The sequence below is a fragment of the Phaeoacremonium minimum genome, assembly GCF_000392275.1.
Source record: "Phaeoacremonium minimum UCRPA7 unplaced genomic scaffold PA7_03_scaffold_134, whole genome shotgun sequence".
Taxonomy (NCBI): Eukaryota; Fungi; Ascomycota; class Sordariomycetes; order Togniniales; family Togniniaceae; genus Phaeoacremonium; species Phaeoacremonium minimum.
The window spans coordinates 193,724-214,227 of record NW_006921041.1 but is presented as its reverse complement, the minus strand read 5'-3'; the positions used below and the strand labels follow the sequence as shown (position 1 = coordinate 214,227).

Sequence of the window (20,504 nt, the reverse complement as noted above, 5' to 3'; positions counted from 1 at the left end):
TTATTGCTGCCATTTGGAGCGGCCGCTGCGCTCAATGATCACCTCTCCCCTGATTGGATCATTTCCACGTGCCTTTAGAACCCGTGGATGCTATCCAGCACGTGCCTGTGCTTGTTCACAGCCTACGGTGGGCAGTCCATAGTTTGCCGGTCTACACACGAGGTTGGGGAATCTCGTTCATTCTCTCACAGAAACATGAAATATTTATCGAGTCAATCAATTTAGATGAAGGTTTCATTTCAGACTTTCAAACTGTGTCGCTCATGACGAATGTCTAAAAAAGCGTAAATGAGAAGGCAGGACTGAACGACTGATCCTCCATGCTCAATATGTGAAGCTGTGAAGAAGATACCATAACAAAGATGACTTGGTGACAATGAGTCTGTTTTGTGATATAGTTTATCTTATATTTGTTGTTCTGCTGTGTATCTTCGCGTGCAGTTGGGCGGTATGCACAGACGATCCCAGAGCCAGGTTAATGGGTGGAGATGTGTTTCATTGAATCTGTTCCAATTTATCGAATTGAGCATCTGAGTGTCTCTTGACACGATAGTGCTACACCTCGCATTTTACCAACTTACCTCTTCATCTGTGCGATCATCTAGCTTATTGATACTGCCATCAGGGCACCACCTCGATATTGGCCACTAACAGGGTTAGGAGAGGAGGTCTGACGCTCTATAGGCACGCCTACTATATATCTTACTTCATAAGACAGTCACATGGGTTACAGTGGAATACCGCATAAGCATGGAGAAAGGTGTGATGCTTCAAGCATGAGTAACACGCTATTACCTGGGTTCGAACAGGGGGCGAGCTGCAGGTACAAAATCAAGTTGGAACGAAGGGCGAAGATCATTCGTGTCCGAAATAAACGAGATCAGAGCGTTGGTGTACCAAAGTCTATTTAAGAAATCACCAGTGCATATAAGTATGCAGGTTGGGCATTTCAAAGCCGCCCCTGATAGCCTTTTGGCGAGTTAGAAAGTACGGAAAAGAGATTGTTCCAGCACAACAGGCTGCAGTATACTTTGAACTACATGAGTTCAAAGCCTCATTCCCCGTAGATGGTATAATGTTACTATTCATGTCTTTTAACATGACACTTTTCGAATCTTGCCCTCTGGAGCCCTCTAGTTACCTACCCCCTGAATCGCAAAGAAAATGGTACTGACTAGTCAGGAAAGCACCATATGTCCACGAGCCAGAGCACCGCAGGCGAAGTTAAAGTTGTACTAGCTCGCAAAAAAAACAAAAAAAAAGGGGAAAATTCAGTCCCGAGAGCCTAGTTCTAATTTGAACACAACTGCAAACAGGCATTCGACATTCGAGCCATCAAGACAACAAGTACTGAGCTTGGCCAAACATTTGAAGTTCGAGCCCAGTCTCAATCTATTCAAATTGGCCGTTCCTTTTGACTCACTCGCTCAAAGTCTAGACTTGAGAATTATCGCAAGCATTTTAATGAAACTACTTCTGCTGGGATAAGTGTATCAACGATTTGCTTTTCCAGGCTCTCATCACCTATTCACTCACTCACCTGAGTTTTGCATATTTGCATGTCGTAAACTTTTTTCACCCACAGTTCTGGCATGAGTTTGGCTTATGGCAAGCTGTCAGTCCGATCGCCTTCCTGATTGTCGTCTTGAATTTCTAATGGCTTGCCTAAGTGTTATGGAGACCGTCAGTCAAGCTTGTTGTAGCCAAGAGTGTGAAGGGATCTCAACAATCCTGCCTCATATAGTCTACACGATTGTATGCTAGGTTTTTTGGCGCGTCAGCACTACCTATCTGCGTTTAATCTGTCTTCCTAATACGCGCAAAGTCGATTGTTTCAAAGTATGGATCACTGACGACTGATTAGTGTCTTCATGTAATTTTTGTGTTTCTCCACCAGCGATTTTTGAAAGATTCATATCAAACTTGTCTGCAGGCTTTGAAATGGCCATCATACTTGCACATCTTGGCAGAATACTGGGATCTAGCCAGATCCTTCCTTCACCAGAGGTTTAGAGAGAAAAGAAGCGCGCGTTGCCGACCAACCCATCTCGGAAAGGACTAGGGTTCTTCCGCCCACCAGAAGATGCTATTGCAACCTGCAGACCGACTCTTCGGGTTTCTCTCCTCCTTTCCTCAACCCTGTTGTGTCAATTTCCTCGACAGAGAGATATTCGCGTGTCGCGAGAATTGTCATGAAATCTCATAATCAAAGTCAGGTTTTTGCACTCCTTCCCCTAGAAATCCGACCACCTATTTACACCGACTTCATCCCTCGCGCAATCCATGTATTCTTACAAAAGGGAAAAGCCAGAGTGTCATCATGTACAATGCGCGACGATGCCAAAGTCAAGGACTAACTTGGTCTCGAGCGTAAGGATACTGGAGACCAGAAGACAGATACCCTCTAGGCAAGGCGATTGCAGTCCTCCTGGGGTCCACACTGGAAATGCGAGGAACTTGCACAAATCACAACCGAACCTCTAGGCCATGAGAATACATGTTACTCTGGTGATTGTGATATAATGACTGCAATGCTATTCGTTTGCAAGAAATGTAAGTTGCCGAGCAGTTCCTACTCCCTTCTTCGCAATACTGATGGAAAGCATCTACTAGGCAAGAGGAAGTCTTGTCCCTGGTAGCCGACACTAACATTAACATCATAGACCTTGAAATTCTCGACCATTTAGCAAGAAAGCGCCTTATGGGTAGTCCCTTGTTTATCGAAGAGTTATCACCCAAGAAACTAGATATCACTTTGAGGCTACCTATATCATTCTTCAAGGCATTCGAAGTGAAGTTGTTGGGTTCTTCTGGGATCACGCGAACGCCAGATCACTCACTATCAAGGAATGAGAGTGATGCAAGTAAAAGCAAAGACGATGAAAAGCCGAAGTTATGGAACCAAGTTTGGCCAGTATTGTTTTCTCAACTGGAAAATCTGCAGGTGGTCCGACTTTGGTTGGACCATGAACAAGCTTATTCGTGGACCTTAATCAGTGAGCGGACCGCTCTCTCACCTCTGATCAGCTCAATATTACCAGATGAGGCAAATACATTCGAGTCTCGGCGTATATTTGTCAATCTTCCTCTTTTTCATCCGCGCTGGGAGCAGCCTGAGCGGCACTTCACTCAGGAAAGTCCCCCTCCGACTTGCTTGGTGATCGAGAGAAGACTCCGCCAACGCTATCACTCTGGTGTCAACGGTGTGACATACGAAGAAGATTTCCCTATAATGCTTGACCTCCTCGAATGGTACTCCGGCTTTGAAGACATGACTCTTGAGGAGCTCGAAGCAGAAGAGCGAAGTTAATGGCAGAGTGGCGAGGATGTGAACCAGCTTTTACTCGATTGTGTAGGGTCGTCATATTGTACTTTCGAAGTCATCTAGTCTTCTCACAGCGGTCAAGTCACCTTTTTATTTAAACAGAACCGCGACAAAATCGCAACGACTTAGTCTCGCACAGAATTATTTTTTGACTTGATTATTCGTGAGGGGATCATTTGCCTAGTATCGTTACCATTTAGCTTGGCAAACCTTCCCCTTAAATTCCTTCAAGATTCATACTACGTATTGATGGGAAAATGTTTGGTTCGATTTCATGTATACATTCAGTCTGCAACGACGATAATCATATCATCGTATGCAATACAACCATCAAGGTACAATGCGTTGACCCGTCAAAATCGTACTTATACATAGACACATCTACTTAGATCCACTCTTGCTACCCGCCTCTCTTGCTTTCTCGCTGCCAGGCTCGAAGGAACCTGATGATGCTTGACCACCCTTGGATGCAATGTCGCGCTAATAAGTAGTCAATAATCTCCGTTAAGTCATCGCCAATGTGGAAGACCTTGACTTGCTTATCCGCATCCATGTTAGCAAAGCCGCCAGAGTGACTGGCTTGTCCACCTTTAGAGGCAATTGCTTGGACTTCCTCCTGGGGGCTGCAGGATATTAGGCACTGAAAATAAGTCGGCTCTGGAAAGTGGTGATCAAACTTACCGATTAGCAAAATTGCCGGGGTTAGTGTTGTCGGACATAATTGATAGTACGTGGTCCAAATTTTGTGGAGTATTGGGGATGTTTAGATCGTTGCGTCTTCAAAAAGGTTGGGTTGGGATATAATACTAACGGGGTCTAGGGCCTGATGGGGTATTTTATATCTTCGTCACTACTCGGCATTCTATCTTCGCACAGTCCACATCATCAAATGATGACGAACTCTTATGTCGTCATGGCTTTTCTTTTGTTTCCGGCGGAATGGGAAAGGGGTTAGCAACCTGACGCAATGCATTGCTTGCATCATTGCCAACGGAAATGGATGTGACTTATAGGAGCAATTCGATTTGTCTCTTTTGTGCCACCTCCATCATTATGAGACTGACGAGCCATTACATGATGCTTAAGGCTAGGAGCAACCTTGGTTGACCTCATGCCAGTTTCTTTACGCTGCGCCTGAATGTAGTGCGATTGAGTTCGCATTCGCTAAAGGATTGCCCCTGGACGCTTCCTCCTTTCAGGGATAGATTTACGCTGTTAAAGGCTTAAGAGATGCTCCAACAACTGGTGGATACAACCGCGTATCGTATAGATACACCAATGGCAGTTGCGAATCGTTATAAACTGTCCAATTCTAGCCTTACACGCCTCCAAACTGTCTCGCTAATTCTGTGGCTGTATCTATATTCTGGAACTGTGCTCAACTACACTTGAGGATATGCACTGCTTTATCCAGCCTTAAGAGAATTCGATGCAGCTAAATCTTTATGGGTACACATCTTCAACGGCTTCAAAGGATCTAAAACAAGGATATGGAGCTCTGATGCAACTCTGCAAGCTAGACTCCAGCTTTTCTAGTCTAAAAGTCAGACGAATCCATACGAATAGCCTCTTTGGGACGAGTTGAGTGAGAATCAGTGATCGATATAGGGGTTGGACTGCATCTCAGCATCGAAGGGGCCAAAATGAGCGATGAAATATGGATTCTGGTTGAATGATGTATCTATCTTCACTTGCAAAGTGAGGTGCACAACTAAGTTCGCTTTCCATTCCATCAAATCAGCCGGGCGGCTTTCAGCACTACGCTCGCTAATTACATACAAAGCGAAGGCAGCAGTCATGCTGTGGCAGGGTTCTGAGATTGTACACAGTTATCTGTTTCTACTTAAGGAGTATGATCAAATCAACATACATCAAATATCGACTTCAATTTCCAACCCCGTTTTGAAAGCGCGAGGGAGTCCTTGTATGCAATGGGCTGAGGTTAGATGCTCAACCTCACCAGGAAAATTCATGTTGAGATCTTCTTTCCTAGATTATTTCCCGTCTAGTTGGACCGGCACACTGATCGGCAACTTCTGTTGATGGAATGCATCATGAGCTTCGGCTAGAATAGCCAAGCTCGAGCGTACCCGAAAATTGAGGCCGTAAGTAGCCAAATTCTCCAACAAGCTCATCATCCCACGACGAGATTCAATGGCGGGCATCTCACGGGGCAGCCTAGTCTTGAGGACTAGCCAAAAGTAAGAGAATCGCTGGATACATGCATGCTGTTACTTGTCATAAGAAGCAGGAGGCAAATATGAACATCAGAATAGGAGTTTGTACGATGTGTGCGAATGACAATGAATGACGCTAAGCTCAAGCATTTTAAGTGATCCTGGCTCAGTGCTATTCAAGCACCCATTTTACGCGGGTGGGTCGACAGTCACGAACAATCAAGCTCAGGATAAGATAGCTCAGGAAGCGAGCAGAGATGATTCGAGGTCGAGTAGATGAAGCCTAGGGGGACTCTGGGCAGATGGGCAAATTACGTCTGGATCATGGATATGTACGACCAATCATTGCGGCCCTTCCCACAACCACGAGGGCAAGGAAAGCACCGCACCCAAGATTGTGCGTTTTTATTTTGTTCTCCATTCTGTCCGAAAACTTCAATGGTCATGGATACATCCAAAGGGGTACCTCGTATCGAATTGTGTTGTCTCGAGAATGTGATTTATGCGTTGTTATTTTGAATAAAGAAGAAAAAAGAGGAAAAGTCTTTGGTGAGCCTCAAGCGTCGAAATTTTTATGGCAGTAGATTCGTTGACACCTGAGGCAACACTTTCTGGTTAGCGCGCCTCAACTGCCAGCCGAGCCCAGCCGCCACGCACCGGCCAGCAATGCCGAGATGAGGTAAATTCTTATACTGGCGACTGACATCAAACCCTCACAAACCTGCTTGTCCGTACCTCAAGATCGATTGGGCTGTGACTGCCATAGCTGAGCTCGTGAGCCCATCCACCAGCTATCATGGCGAACACGAGCATGAGCGCCGCCCTTGTGCTGCCCAGATTCCTTCTTCCACGCCTAAGCTGGGCTGGCCCAGTTAGCAACACTTTCAGCAAGGTCGCGATCGCATCCGCTCAGACAAGCAGCACTCAACCGTGGCACGGCCAAACGCAAGGCCTCCACACGGATAAGACGTATAGGAGATGTATTCTGCCCCGGCAAATGAAGAAGCATTCATCCCTGCTTCAGCGGCCTTCACTTCGAAGGGCCTTCCATGCCTCCGCCCAACGGCAAAGAGACCATCACTTCGACACACTCAAATTTGTCCAGCGTCTCCAGAGCGAGGGCTTCACGGAGGATCAGTCTGTCGCCATGATGAAAGTGCTCAACGACGTTATAGAGGAGAGGTACAGCAAGATCTCAAAAGAGCTCGTTATCCTAAAGATCCCTAGCTAACATCTTCAAGCATCCAGAACCTGACCAGAACCATGGTCCTCCGTGAAGACGCCGCCAAGGCCACCTATACACAGAAAGTGGACTTTGCGAAGCTACGCTCAGAGCTGCTCTCCGCCGACAGCAGCGAGTCCAACACGACGCGGGCCGCCCACGAGCGCCTCACCAACGACATCGCAAAACTAAGCTCACGGTTGCGCGACGAGATTGGACGGACACAGGCAAGCGTACGGTTAGATCTGAACTTGGAAAAGGGCCGCATACGAGAAGAGGCGGTGTCGCAGGAGCTCAAGATCAAAGAGACGGAGACCAAGATCGAACAGGAGGTCGCTGGTCTACGGCAGCAGCTTGAGCAGGTCAAATTTCAGACTCTGCAATGGCTGATCGGTGTGTGCACCGGTTTCGCCGCGCTCATGCTTGGTGCTTGGCGTCTATTGATGTAAAGAGGATAACTTCATCGTTACTACCGGGAATCACGATGTACATTACGCTTGGAGGCTCGAGATGTATATGACCACTGGAATATGGGACGGCTTATACCTGGAACATCACGCGAGGATTGTGCGATAGGATTGGAGAGCAGCGGAGATTTAGAGCATATGAGAGCAAAGGCGAAAGTCACAGAAATCCACCGAGTTTGAACAATTACACGCACAAAACGAGCGCTTATTTTGCAGTGCTTTCACTACAATGGCAATCAGTTCACGTGGGCCCAGGAAAGAAGTAATTTGAGGTACGGCTCATTGTAGTGAGTGATGTCCCTAAGTAATAATACAGAATTTGAAGGCGAATTAAGTTTTCATTCCAGTTGGCCAATCGAGGGTTCCATCCCTGACAGCATATGACAAACTGCCACCGCAACCCCCCTTTGGGTGGCTTAGATCATCGTCGGATTTGTGATCCAAAAAGACGTCAAGCGTGAGCGCCGTATATTTGAAAATGGAAGCATGCGACCACTCCACAGGCACGACATGCGTGGGCAGGTCGGATTTGGGCACCTATGAGAGGGTAATGACATGCTCAACGAAGAGAAGAGTGTTTTTGTTCTTGCAGCAACTTTGATACAAGGGGGATGCTGAACCGTAACTCCCTATCGAAGGAAAATATTGGAAAATGAGTACCCCGGAAACCGAATTATGATTTGGCGGTCGAGTAAGGAAGTGTATCTCTACCAGGCTGGTTAGCGGAGCTTGAAATGTGGTAAGGGAATCAATCTTACTTATGCCATCTCCTCGAGAACACTGCGTGCAGCAGCATACATGGCATGGAGATCACGCTTAGCGACGCTGCAAGCACCATTGAGCTCGTTGCAGCGCGCCTCGACGGACGATGCCTCCCGCTTCCAGCATGACTGGCCGTGCTTAGTGCACCATGGCTCAGGGCCGGCTTCGCGCTTGCCACGGGCGACAGGCTCGAAGTCGACGTCCCGAGCCTCCTTGGCGAAGCTGTCGATGGTGTTAACAATGGCCTCTGCGGCGCGCTTAGCCTTCCAGCAGCTCTGGCCGTGTTTGGTGCACCACCGTTTGTCGTTCTCAGGGGTGATAACGTCGCGCTTCTCGGTCTCCTCGGGCTCGGCGTCCGGCGAGAACTCCTCGAAGAGGTTGAGGTCGTTGTAGAAAGTCTCGGGCTCGGAGCGAGTGGCAGCGACGACGCCGGCGAGCTCGTCGATGGCACGCTTGGCGTTGTAGGCGGCGTTGCCGGGCATGTTGGAGAAGGAGGCCTCGCGGGACTCGACGACGCCGCCGGAGCTGGTGATGGCGTTGGCGAAGGCCTCGGCCACGCGCTTCACCTTCCAGCAGGACTGCCCGTGCTTGGTGCACCATGCCTCGGGGCTGGCTTCGGCCTCTCGCTTCTTCCAGCACGACTGGCCATGCTTGGTGCACCAAGGGTCTGGGTTTGCCTCGGCGTCAGGGCTGGCGATGGCGGCGGCGTTGACGCCCACCGCAACAGTGACGAGGGTGATGATTGTAGAGAACTTCATGATAGTATAAGTTGTTGAGTGGTCTTGACTGGCTAGGATCTTGACTTGACTTGGGTCTTGTTGCGTGTTGGTCTTGCTTGAAGGCAATAAAGTCTTGTCGAATTCGGGTTTTTGACCTTTTCGATTTGTCTGAAGACGAAGAGAAAAGAGGAAAAGAAAGCAAGATGGCCTTTCATCTTGAAGCTTTATATCTGTGTTGTGCTGTCTAAGGAGGCTTATTGAGAGATGGCGGCCTGGAGAACAGTAAGGATGGTGGGTCGCCGCCTCCAAACAATAACTGAATAACGGACCACATGGTCTCAACCCCCTCGACCGAAATCACAAATCGCAAGATTTCAAAGAACTTCGAACTCGAGAAGTGATTCATCAAAGATCTTGTTCAGGAGAACTTGAAAGCCGTCGTTCTCGCCAAGTGATGACTGCTCGGTAGCGAGGCTAGGTCAGAGTACTAGAAGCCTGTGGCCTCCTATTCAGGCACAAAATAGGAAAGGGTGTAGCCATTTCTTAGCAGGCTCATTCAGATATGGAACAAAGCATTTCACAACGCTTTGACTGAAGTTTTTAGGGAGGCAATTTGGGTGACCTCGCTGGCATACGGAAAGGCTCCGAGAGTGGTTCAGGAACGAGTTTCTCGGTTGTTGATATTAATAAAGAGAAGAGGGGAATTCAGAGAGTTCAGACCATTTCCAGGACTTTGCACTCTGTTGCGAAAATTCTCATCGTATAGTTAGTGGTGTTGGTGATGTGTCTAGATCTGTGGGGCGACTGAAAGCCCTGAGAATTGATTGAGGCTCTATTCAAACCCCTTTTAGGAAATCGGGTAGAAGCCACTCGACGAGTCAAAGAATATCATTAGCGCCACCACTAAACACCGTTCCCAACCACAAATACGCGAGGTCATTCCAGTTGAAGAAACAAAAAGACTTGTCTCATTACTTAGCAGAGTTGCAGAATGGCGTTTTCTTGGCTAGACTACCGCTGCATCACGAAAACCCTTCTCCCGAGGAGGCATGAAAAGCAAGGGGCAGCAAGGGGCACATTAAGTTTCACTCGATTCATAGGAGACATACCAACAGTTCACAAATCAACCTTCCGATTTGCTCTAATGTGCAATCCTCTGGGGTTTCCCGCTCTGCATCTTGACATCTGATTCGTATCTGGTGTTGGCACACCCAATCACCCAACATGTTATTGAAATCTCATGATCTTCAGCACATGCGGGCATCTGCAGAAAGATTTACAGTTCAATGTTAAATCGAGAGCCATCGAGATAAGCGACGCCGTTCAGATCAAGGAGAGATCATTGGCGATCATGGAATGCATCTTGCTTTTAGCCGTGTCGGGTTATTCGGCAGGTAGCCCCCTCACAACACTTCTCTTAACGGAGAGAACAGTTTGCAGTTTGATGATTGCTCAAGCCATTGTGACAGCAACCACGGCCACCTTGTCAAGCCTTCTTTACTCTAGTATTAATTGGTTGTGATACCCATGCTCACTATGTTATCGAGACCTTCTACTTCGTTACGAGCCAAGCCAAAGCCCCAAACTAGGCCCAGGGTCAATCTTCTCTCGACGACACACCGGCAACTACTAATCATTGGTCTCACCGTGGCTGTCTTTGCATGTCTAGCTCCATCATTATTGAAACTTGTTCGTCCCCTCTCTGCACTATCAGCCGAAGACATTCAGTGTCTCTCACATCGGTACACAACCGAGCTGGTATCACTTGATCCCTTGCTTGTGTATATCCATGGTTTTGTAGCGCCTTCTGAAGCCACCTCGCTCATACGAGCAGGTGAGGCACTTCTCGAGCCATCTCCAGTGACAGGCTATGGCTCTAGTGCCCAATCTCAAGCTCGAACGTCTTTGAGTGCGCCGTTACCGGCTGATGACACCACCGTCGAGTGTGTGCTTGGTAGGGCAGAACACTTCATGGGGACACTCATGGCGCCTGGACGAGATGAGATGGGTGTAGCGCAAATGGTTCGATACACGCCTGGACAGAAGTTTGACCTTCATTATGACTGGTTCCAAAGACCTCGGCTTCAGGATGGGGACAATGGAAGGCAACGAGTCTACAACCGCGTTGCGACCTTCTTTGTGATTCTTCAAGAGAACTGTACCGACGGTGAAACCTACTTCCCGTATATCAAGCCGATCAGCTCTCAAATAGGAGGAGATGTCACTGCTCGGGTGTGGAGGGAGCACGAGGATGGCGGGATGGCCTTCAAACCTATCGCCGGCAATGCATTATTCTGGGTCAACCTGATGCCGAATGGCACAGGAGATAAGCGTGTTCTCCATGCCGGCTTGCCCGTGACGTCTGGGACAAAGACAGCTCTGAATATCTGGCCTCGGGCGTTCTTTGGGCCGGAGGCTTAGCTGAGCTGGCGGTGGCCGCAACATGAATGGCAATTTCTGCATTCATGAGTCTGGATTTGATATGTTTGCCCGTCCTCAGCTTGACATTGAAAAGAAAGCGTAGCGAAGCTGCTATGGCTCCGCGGTAGTCCGGAGTGATTAAGCGGCGCCTTACTCCATGCGCCTCGGCGACGCAGGACCCGGGAACGGCGCAGTAGCACGGCGGCCGGCTGTCGTCAGTACCCCTTGTTCCGGATATTCCCCGCAGGCGTGTAAAGGGATTTCTGTACAGTAGATGCGGCAAATTCATACGAGAGACATATCTACCTAGGTAATGAGAGATTAAAGGTCCATTAAATTAGTGTGAGCTCCAAGTCAGATCATCCAATGCCTCAGTCTATGGTTACATGATGGTACAGCAACATCATAGGGCACGCGTGCAACGCGCCTTCTGCCACCACGAATTCTCGGGAAAGCGCAAACCGCCAAGACCGAGGGAATTGTTGCGAGAGACGGCAGTCGCAAGTGGTGTTCCCGGGGAAGGCGGGAGGGAGACTGCAGCTACGCACGGCATCTTGACTAAGGTAGGGGCCAAGCTACGGGCATCCCGTGGCAGGAACATGAATCTGGAGTCTGGGCAATGACTGCGTGGCGGTTTGTTTAGGTAACACGATCTGTATGCAGTCTGGACTTTGGGGAAGGACCCTCTGGCAGTGACTTCCGTTTGAGACACGAGACATACAGTATGTACGTTCTCGGAAGGGGCAGCCCAGCCCAGCCCAGCCCATCCAGCACGGCAGCTGCAGGGTCCAGGAACGACGGTGTATGGTCGAGGCCACCAATTAGGTAACTGCCATTACCTTATAAGGCCACACCTGGATGAACAGTGGAAGGCGTCGCCGGGCTGCGATTGGCGGGCCGCGTCTCGGGCGACGGCGTGCGGTAATAGAGTTTTGCAATTGTTTCCTCACCCCGGAGCGCTTCAGCCAGCGAGCGAGAAGGGTCCTTATCTCCCGACTCGAGCAATCTGCACCATTGGTACAGTACGAGGAACAGTACTGCGGCTAATAGGCCGATTGTGGTCTGCACCAGCCTGTCAGGTATCACCTATTTTTCAGCCACATCGCAGCGCACAGGCCATTGAGGCGCCTGGAAATAATCGACATCGGGTAAAGTCCTTCTGGGGAAGCTAGATAATAGTAGCGCACATGCCTCGCCAACCCAACCTGCCTAGGTACTCAAAAGACCATAATTAGAAAGAGGTAGGCTCCATACTGTGTAAACAGACAAAGATTTTTCATCGGATCATCGTTTCAACACTTCCAAGGTTCGCGGCGAGTAGGCATATCGTTAGGGGTCAGTTCCTTCTCAACGATGTCGTTCCGGCTTCGCCTCTTGGATAGTGAAAAAAGGATTCAATTCGGATCTTAGCTCGTTCCCACGGATGGGTCCAGGAACAAAAAACCCAACAATGAATGCATCAGCCCTTACTGCTCACCTCACATATCCATACCTCGCTATAGCCATCAAATAGCCAGTCGGTGTAGGTACGCCGACCCAGGGAGATTGAATTGGTTTCCCCGCCAAAGCGGAGACGCACTGTCGGCCTGGTGCGTCCGAGAAATCCCTCAAAAAAAGGCCAGCTGGATGGAGCACCACCTCAGAGACACATATGTGAAGGTCAGGGAGAGAAAATATGCCCTCGGCCATTGGCTATTGGTTCTGGAGCAAGCCCGGCTGCAGGAACCGGTCCTCTCGAACCACCAAACCCCATACCATCAATGATGCTGCTTGTTGTTGCGGTGGTGCTGCTGATAACAGGCGACTATTTTAATGACTCGTTTTGTTGGCCGCGATGGCGGCGGCGGTGGCGACAAGACGTGGTCTGCCGCCGTAGCAGCAGTGACATTGAAGCACAGGCAACCGAACGACGACGACCCCTGCATCACCTACAGCACAGTATGCGTAAGATCAGTGGTTCACGAAAGCCTCATGGACTACTGCGGGTTGACTTCAACCCCTTCAGATGACACTTCAAGTCGAGTAGCAAAATATGGATGAAAATGCCCCTATGACCTCACAGCTCTTTTCCATTTTGGAGACTGCTTTCCAAGCGGATTGAAAATGCCATAAACAGTAGTGAAGACGTCACAACTTGTGCATCATGATCGTCTGGAATACGCCTCGAACTCGATCACAGGCCATGTTTGCGATAGCTACACTGCATCTATCTGATGCTTGCTGGTGCTTGCATTATCACCTCGACCAACCAGTTTGGGGGGCCTCCCCCCGCCATTCCGTCACCCCACCCCACGCTCCCGCCGCGTGCAAGGTGGTGACCATCCCACGCGATATTATTGGGAAGCTGGCATAATGTCTCTCAGTTGCTTGATCGGCTTTTTCAGAATTTCACTCATTTTACGACTGCGTTTTATGTGCGCGCGTGGTGGTATGAGTGTCTGTGTGAGTGTGCGCGGAGAAATTGCCGCACTGTCGGACAGTCAGTTCCTTAGTCCTACCTTACGATGCCGATGGACTTGACGGACTCCAGCTCGGCCAATGAGGCTCAAGCAAATGAAGGACGACCGTGAGAGGGGCACAGGCGGCCTTGGCGGGGTTGAACCGGTGCGCCGATTACGGCCCCCCCTGCCTTTGAGCAGGCCGTAAATGCGTGAACTTGTTCCAACAAATTGTCCGTCGTTGAAAAAAAGGGCCGCCGTCTTCACCCATAAACCAACACGAGTACCTGCTATACATATGCATGCGCGGCCAAGTGCGAGCTACTTCCTGCTCCCCTGCCTTATGCCGCTGGCAAATTGGGGTTGAGGGCCGGTCAGCTTACCTTACCTTGCCTGTAATTACCTCTCTCAACGTTACCTTACCGTACTCGGGCTGGCTGCAGGTGTAGATGTAGATGTAGTCTCGCGTGTTGCATGTACCTGAATCAACTAGCCTTCCTTTAGTGCGAGGTGCAGTTTCCCCAGCAAGAGACGCTGGGCTTGCTTGCTGCACCATCAAGCACCGTAATAATGCGCAGTAGCCAACAGTAGTCTTCAATTCACCCCATTCCTTATCTTGCCGTTCCCACCGTGCCGCCTGGCACTGTCCAGCCCGACTCGCCGCCGCAGATAGAAATCTCCAGTGGTCCCCCAAGCCTCTTCGCTAGTTTCCTTGTTCTTCCTGCTCCTCTTCGTCTTCTTCTTTTTTGAGTCCTCTCCTGCGTCTCGTCTGCTTCAGTGTTCCTCCTCTCCGACCGCCTCAGTTCCTGCCATATCCAAATAGCATTATCTCGAACCGGTTGCGCTTTCCCCCCCGCGACTCAAATCACATCCAGCAATCATGGTGCGCCTGCCCCTCCAAACCCCTCCTTGCCCACGTCACGCAGGGCGGAACAACCAGTCAGGCGGCAGCGGCTAACTAGCAATCAGGCGACCACCGACGCTGTTATCTCTCGCACCGAGACTGTAAGTGCACACACCGGACAATGGCTACGGCGATCGCACAGACGCCGAGAAATGGGCTCTTTTGCTAACGTGACTCTTCTCAACAGCTCAACAAGTACCTCAAGCTCGACCAGAAGGGCAGCATCATCGCCGAGTACATCTGGATTGACGCAGAGGGCGCAACTCGCGCTAAGGCCAGGGTGAGTCAAACGGACCCCTCCGCTCGTGTTCTGTCGCCAGCAAGAAGCCCCAATGTCCATATTACGAGCACACGCAGCGGGTACTCTCGGGTGCAGACACCGCCTCCTCGTTGCCGCAGGCTCGGGTTCATCACTGCCAGCGCCAAGAGCCACGCCGCTGCGGCCGCTCAATCTTATTCCACACAATCGTCCAGAAACAGCAATGGGCGCGCTCAGAGCTTCAAGGAATGTTCGCTGACATGTAGATCAGACTCTCAAGGACGAGGGCAAGACCCCCAAGGTTGAGGAGCTCCCCATCTGGAACTTCGATGGATCGTCCACCGGCCAGGCCCCCGGCGACAACTCTGATGTCTACCTGAAGCCCGTCGCTATCTTCCCCGACCCGTTCCGCGGTTCCCCCAACATCCTTGTCCTCGCCGAGTGCTGGGACGCCGATGGCACACCTAACAAGTTCAACTTCCGACACGAGTGCGCTAAGCTCATGGAGGCTCACGCCGAGCACGAGCCCTGGTTCGGTCTCGAGCAGGAGTACACCCTCCTTGACCTCTCCGACCGCCCCTATGGCTGGCCCACCAACGGCTACCCTGCTCCCCAGGGCCCCTACTACTGCGGTGTCGGCGCTGGCAAGGTTGTCCAGCGTGATATCGTCGACAGCCACTACAAGGCTTGCTTGTACGCTGGCCTGAAGATCTCCGGCACCAACGCTGAGGTCATGCCGTGAGTAACCCCGACAGTCATGGTCCAGCTTTTTGCAAGGCCTTTAATCTTCCTTTTTGGTGAAGTTGTAAGAACTGACGTGATTGTTCGTGCAGCGCACAGTGGGAGTTCCAGATTGGCCCCTGCCTGGGCATTGAGAGTGAGTCGAAAAGATGCTCCTGAAATTTGACAGAGTAGATATGCTAACAATAGCCCAGTGGGTGATCACCTTTGGATGGCTCGTTACCTGTAGGCTTTGATCGGACCCAATTAGTTCGCAAGAACCAATTCTGATAAATCGATTTAGGCTGAACCGCATCGCTGAGGACTTCGGCGCCAAGATCTCAGTCCACCCCAAGCCCATCCCCGGCGGTGAGCATACCTCTCTCTAGCGATACTTGTACAAAACTAATAATGAATAGACTGGAACGGTGCTGGTCTCCACAGCAACTTCTCAACCAAGGAGATGCGCAAGGAGGGCGGTATGAAGTACATTGAGGCTGCCATCAAGAAGCTCGAGGGCCGCCACAAGGAGCACATTGCCGTCTACGGTCCGTCTTTCATCCAATAATTGCCTCGTGTAGATCAGCCACACTGACTTAGTTCGTACAGGCGAGGACAACGACAAGCGTCTGACCGGTCGTCACGAGACCGGTGCCATCGACCAGTTCTCCTGGGGCATTGCCAACCGTGGTGCCTCCATCCGTATTCCCCGTGAAGTTGGCGCCAAGGGCTATGGTTACTTCGAGGACCGCAGACCTGCCGTGAGTAGACTCCTTCGGTCTTTTAAGATGGTTGGAAGACTAATGAATGTATACAGAGCAACGCCGACCCTTACCGCATCACCGGCATTATTATGGAGACGTATGTGATATCCTCTGCCATCTTGACCCGGGGGACCTAAGCTAACAGACTGAATAGATGCTTCGGAGGTGTTTCGGAGTAAATACGGCGGTGATTCTGGGGGTGGCTACGCTGTAGAGTGGGTGGTAGAAGTAAAAGAGTGCATGGAAGCGATGATAAAGTGCGTGGAAGTGAGAATCTACCTGTTCCTTAAACATAGGTTTGCGTCTAGGTGGAGGGGACTTTTTTGTTCCAGTGGTTAGCTTTATATCAAGACTGCGACTATTACCCCTAAACATGCTGCGACTGTCTGATCTGTGATTCTTATTTATTTGGACATGACTCAGCTTGTGGAGTGACATGTAATCTATATCTACCCAGAGGATAGTGTTGTGTCGTTCTTAGCAAATCTCGTTGACTAAAATAGCAAAGTTGCAAGATTCCGGTTTGTACTTCACCAAAATTTAACGCGTTGATAACTCATCGAGAGTCAATCTTAGCCAGTGATACTCCTGGCAAGACCGAATCGACGAGCTTTTAGAAATAGGAGAATGATAGTCGAGTTCACATGAGCCCGCCCATGTTGCTATCTAAGTTCTTTTATCGGCCATATATTTTCCTAGGCAGCATATAATCATCGGTAGTCCCCAATTTCCTTCAGTGCACGAAACCCATCCCAGTCATCGCACTCTCTCATCATCCCTATGAGGTTACTGCCCGATACACCATAAGATACACAGTGAGACATAATACCATTGTCTCTCTTCACAGTAATCAATTTAACGCAGTAAAATGTTCTCAATCAATAGTCCTCTTTCTGATGCTCAGTTGTAGGGTTTTCAAACAGGACCAACTTTTCACGGCAAAGAGCATCGAGGTCCCCGACAGTTGTGAAGAGACTCCACCAACAATGATAACAACACACGGGTTCCCTTTAGTCATATTCTGATAATTTCACACTATTACTTTTATTATTCAATCTCCTAGAGCTACATACCTCCAAACGACCTGCAAATCACAATCAAATTATGGTTGGTGGCCTATGACGTCCTTAGCCACCTCAATAATGTGGCTTCCAAGCATTCTGTGACGTTGGTCCTTTCCAAGCCACTTTCATTCGTTCTTGTGACGCCTGATCAGCCCAATGCTTAAGCGTCCTCTCTCTCTCGTCCTCAAAGCTATCTCGTCTGCCTGAGCGACGGCTTGTACGCTTGGAGGCTGCCTTCTTACTTCGACCCCCAGACTCCCTGTCAATGTACTTTTCCGGATCTTTCCCATGCTTCAACGCAAGCTGCAAGGCCTTGTTCTCGCTAGCATCAAGATTTGGGCACGTCGTGACGTAAACTCCTTGGGATGCTTCGTCGTCGCGCTCAGAGAGGGAGCACAGGAATGTCGAGGAGTTATACCTCGACCAGAACGCGTTCGGGCTGGGATATCCGATGCCTATATCTCGATACGCTCCAGAAAAGACGTGCAGTTCTCGAAGACGCGGTGGTTGAGCTGCAGAGTGGTCCCAAAGATACTTAAAAAGCGTCCCACACGACGAGAAGGTGGCGTATGGTTCTACAGCGCTGCCGTCGGAATTCCTCCCTAGCTCGAGCCAGAGCTTCAAGGTTTTCAGCCTAGGGAAGGACGCTAAGACATCAAGCACTTCATAGGGCCACTCTCCGTCTCTGGCCAAGTCGATGTCGAGTTCCTCAATAAGATGACACTGGTCGCGAATGGCTCGTAAGGACTCAGCATTCACTGTCTGCTCCCTCCATGTGTCACGTCCATCTTCTTTACTGTGCAGCTGGAGAGATCTCAAATGACTGCTATGTCTCAGCACACTGTCGATGCCAATGCTCTCGAGCGTTGGCGCACTAATTCGCTCAAGACTCGATGGAATTTGGGCATAGAAAGCTTTGAGATCCTCGTCTTTGCCTAAGCCTGTGATCTCAATTTCCCGAAGCGCGGTCAAATGCGGCAGGAATTTCATGGCAAGCCAGACTGATCTGGTCCGCAACCGACGGAGACGTGTCCAGTCGAAGGTATCCGCCCAGTAGTCCTCCTCCATTACACTTCCTGGGTACCCATCATAATGATAGCCAAAACCCCTAGCTACGTCGTTCGGCGCAGGACGGCCGAAAGGATAATCTGTGAGCTCCAAGACTTCTAATGGTGGTGGGCGTTCGCCATCCTTGAAGCCACACCCAAGGTACTGGGGCCCAAGTCCGTACATGACGCACCCAGCTCGTGGCTGGTGGATATCAATTTTGAGGATACGCAAGTTCGAGCAAGTAAGCAAGACGTCTCTCAGCGGCTCAGTCACATGCAAACAATCAGAGTGTCCGTAGGTGGCATCAACGTCGAGCGAGTAGAGGTTGGCAACGCCCTTCAACTGTTTGAGAGTGAGGCATTCCCCCCTATCATGACAGCAGATAACAATATGCAAGCGAGCATCGCGGCACTTCTGCACTGCTTCGACCATTTCCGTGGGGATATTGTTTGACGTGATGGTGATGTCTTTGAGGCCACTCATTTTTGGCACGAGGTCAGCCAAAAGCCCCCAAGGGGAGCTCTTGTCGTTCACTGCATCGCCCTTCACTTTCAGAGACCTGACTGCAGATAGTAGCTGCTTTTCACTGGCGAGCTTCAGGCGATCGGACGCAGCGGACGAGTGGTCGAATTCCATCTCGCGGTATTGGCATTGCTGGGCCAGCTTTCTGAAGGACGAGTGGACGAGGCTCATGGACACAACAGAACGAGGACTTGCCTGCTGGAGTTCGTCCAATATCATCATCACAACATCGTTTCCAATGTTCAGCAACGACCGAGAAGACATCTTGGAGTCCATCCCTGTTGAGCTCGCACGTGTGCGGCGAGGGCGGCGAGGGTGGCCAACACCAAACACTACTCTTGTGTTGATTGAGTGGTTGTCTTGGTTGTTCCAGCAGGCCGTAGACTGGAAAACGCAGAGTTGATCAACTTGGTCACATCAAGTAGTAATTAGTTGGAAGAGATGTGATGAATAGGCAGAAAGATGCCTTTATGTGGCTGAGCGTCTCACCTCCTAGGACTGTCATACCAGGCACGTGCAGGCAGCAGCATTCTCGGTACTGTGGTGCATGTACTCTGGAGACCTGCGTGTTTTGCATATGTCATTGCTAACAAGCACCTCGCATCACACTATCTCGGAATTACTTGGTCGCAGTTCGTTGAAGAAAATGGAAAAGACTTTGATGCAAAGATGCAAGTCAATATCACATTGCAGACTAAAGGTCGAAGGCCTGATCAATATTCGTAGGTTATGTAGTTGGCATGGAGTGTGGGGAAATGAACTACTTCAGGTGCCTCTCGACATTCTGTAACACCGCTACGCAAGAAAGCGTGTGAGAGGGAGCTATTCACCACGAACAGGAAAAAAAAAAACGGAATTGTTACTTCAATCAATTCGAGTTGCAGGGAAGGTGACGGACGAACCATTGTTCCCGGTGACTTCACCATCCAACAGCAAGAGGTCAATCAGTGAGTTAATCCAAATAAAACGTCAAACGCCAAATCCTTTTATAAGCTTTACAAGGTTTCCCTTGGCGCCGGCTTAGTATAAGCACTGCCCTCAAATTGCCTGGCGCCATCAACAGCATGCACCCAGCTCGCGCGATCCTTAGTGTATATCTCCACTCGCGGCCTCAACTTGGTCTCATGCAGGTTGAAATCATCTACAGTTCCGATGCGCAGAATGCTCTTTCCTGGAAAGGCTGTGCCGACACGATACATGAGCGTGCCGCAGATATCACAGAAGTAGTTTGTCATGGTATGGCCCGAGGCGATGGTGCGCTTCATGCTGAACGTCTTGAGGTTGTCACGCCCTCTCACATGCTTTAGGTGTGTATCTGCGACAGTGAAGTTGGATGCGAACATGGACGCCGTGAGCTTGCGGCAGTCTGTGCAGTTGCAGACGAAGGTAGAGATCAGACCCGGACCTTGGGTTGGCTGAGACTGGTTAGCTGGCCGAGCAGGATTCCATGAGTGATGAGTGATGAGTGACGAGAGTGCTCACGAATACTAGCTGTACTGCGCCGCAGAAACATGTTGCCGTTGCTTCATCTTCTTTTGACCAGCCATCGTCAGCGCCGCCGGCTAGCGGGATATACGGGGTCGATCTGTCGGCGGAGGCAGCCATTTTCGTAATTTTGTGGAATGTTATAATGAGATCGAATTGATTAAGATTGACTGTAGGTCGTCTAGACGTACGTTGACTTTATACA

General features: G+C 50.0%; 3 protein-coding genes across 3 annotated transcripts; 2 read left to right on the top strand and 1 right to left on the bottom strand.

The window, feature by feature from the left end:
• Positions 1 to 6,652: 6,652 nt before the first annotated feature.
• On the top strand, positions 6,653 to 7,173 carry UCRPA7_1863 (putative duf1640-domain-containing protein; the record flags this gene model as incomplete). Its single annotated transcript, XM_007914442.1, has 2 exons — positions 6,653 to 6,684; positions 6,744 to 7,173. 2 exons carry the CDS (start codon positions 6,653 to 6,655, stop codon positions 7,171 to 7,173), a joined length of 462 nt encoding a protein of 153 aa, XP_007912633.1.
• A 776-nt stretch (positions 7,174 to 7,949) lies between these two features.
• Positions 7,950 to 8,711, bottom strand: UCRPA7_1862 (putative pheromone precursor protein 1 protein; the record flags this gene model as incomplete). The annotated part of the gene is made up of 1 exon (XM_007914441.1): positions 7,950 to 8,711. The coding sequence occupies one exon, from the start codon at positions 8,709 to 8,711 to the stop codon at positions 7,950 to 7,952; it is 762 nt and encodes a 253-aa protein (XP_007912632.1).
• A 5,700-nt stretch (positions 8,712 to 14,411) lies between these two features.
• UCRPA7_1861 (putative glutamine synthetase protein) lies at positions 14,412 to 16,357 on the top strand (the record flags this gene model as incomplete). Its single annotated transcript, XM_007914440.1, has 11 exons — positions 14,412 to 14,414; positions 14,501 to 14,536; positions 14,623 to 14,715; positions 14,966 to 15,432; positions 15,528 to 15,571; positions 15,630 to 15,660; positions 15,719 to 15,783; positions 15,834 to 15,962; positions 16,024 to 16,175; positions 16,232 to 16,275; positions 16,333 to 16,357. 11 exons carry the CDS (start codon positions 14,412 to 14,414, stop codon positions 16,355 to 16,357), a joined length of 1,089 nt encoding a protein of 362 aa, XP_007912631.1.
• Positions 16,358 to 20,504: the final 4,147 nt, after the last annotated feature.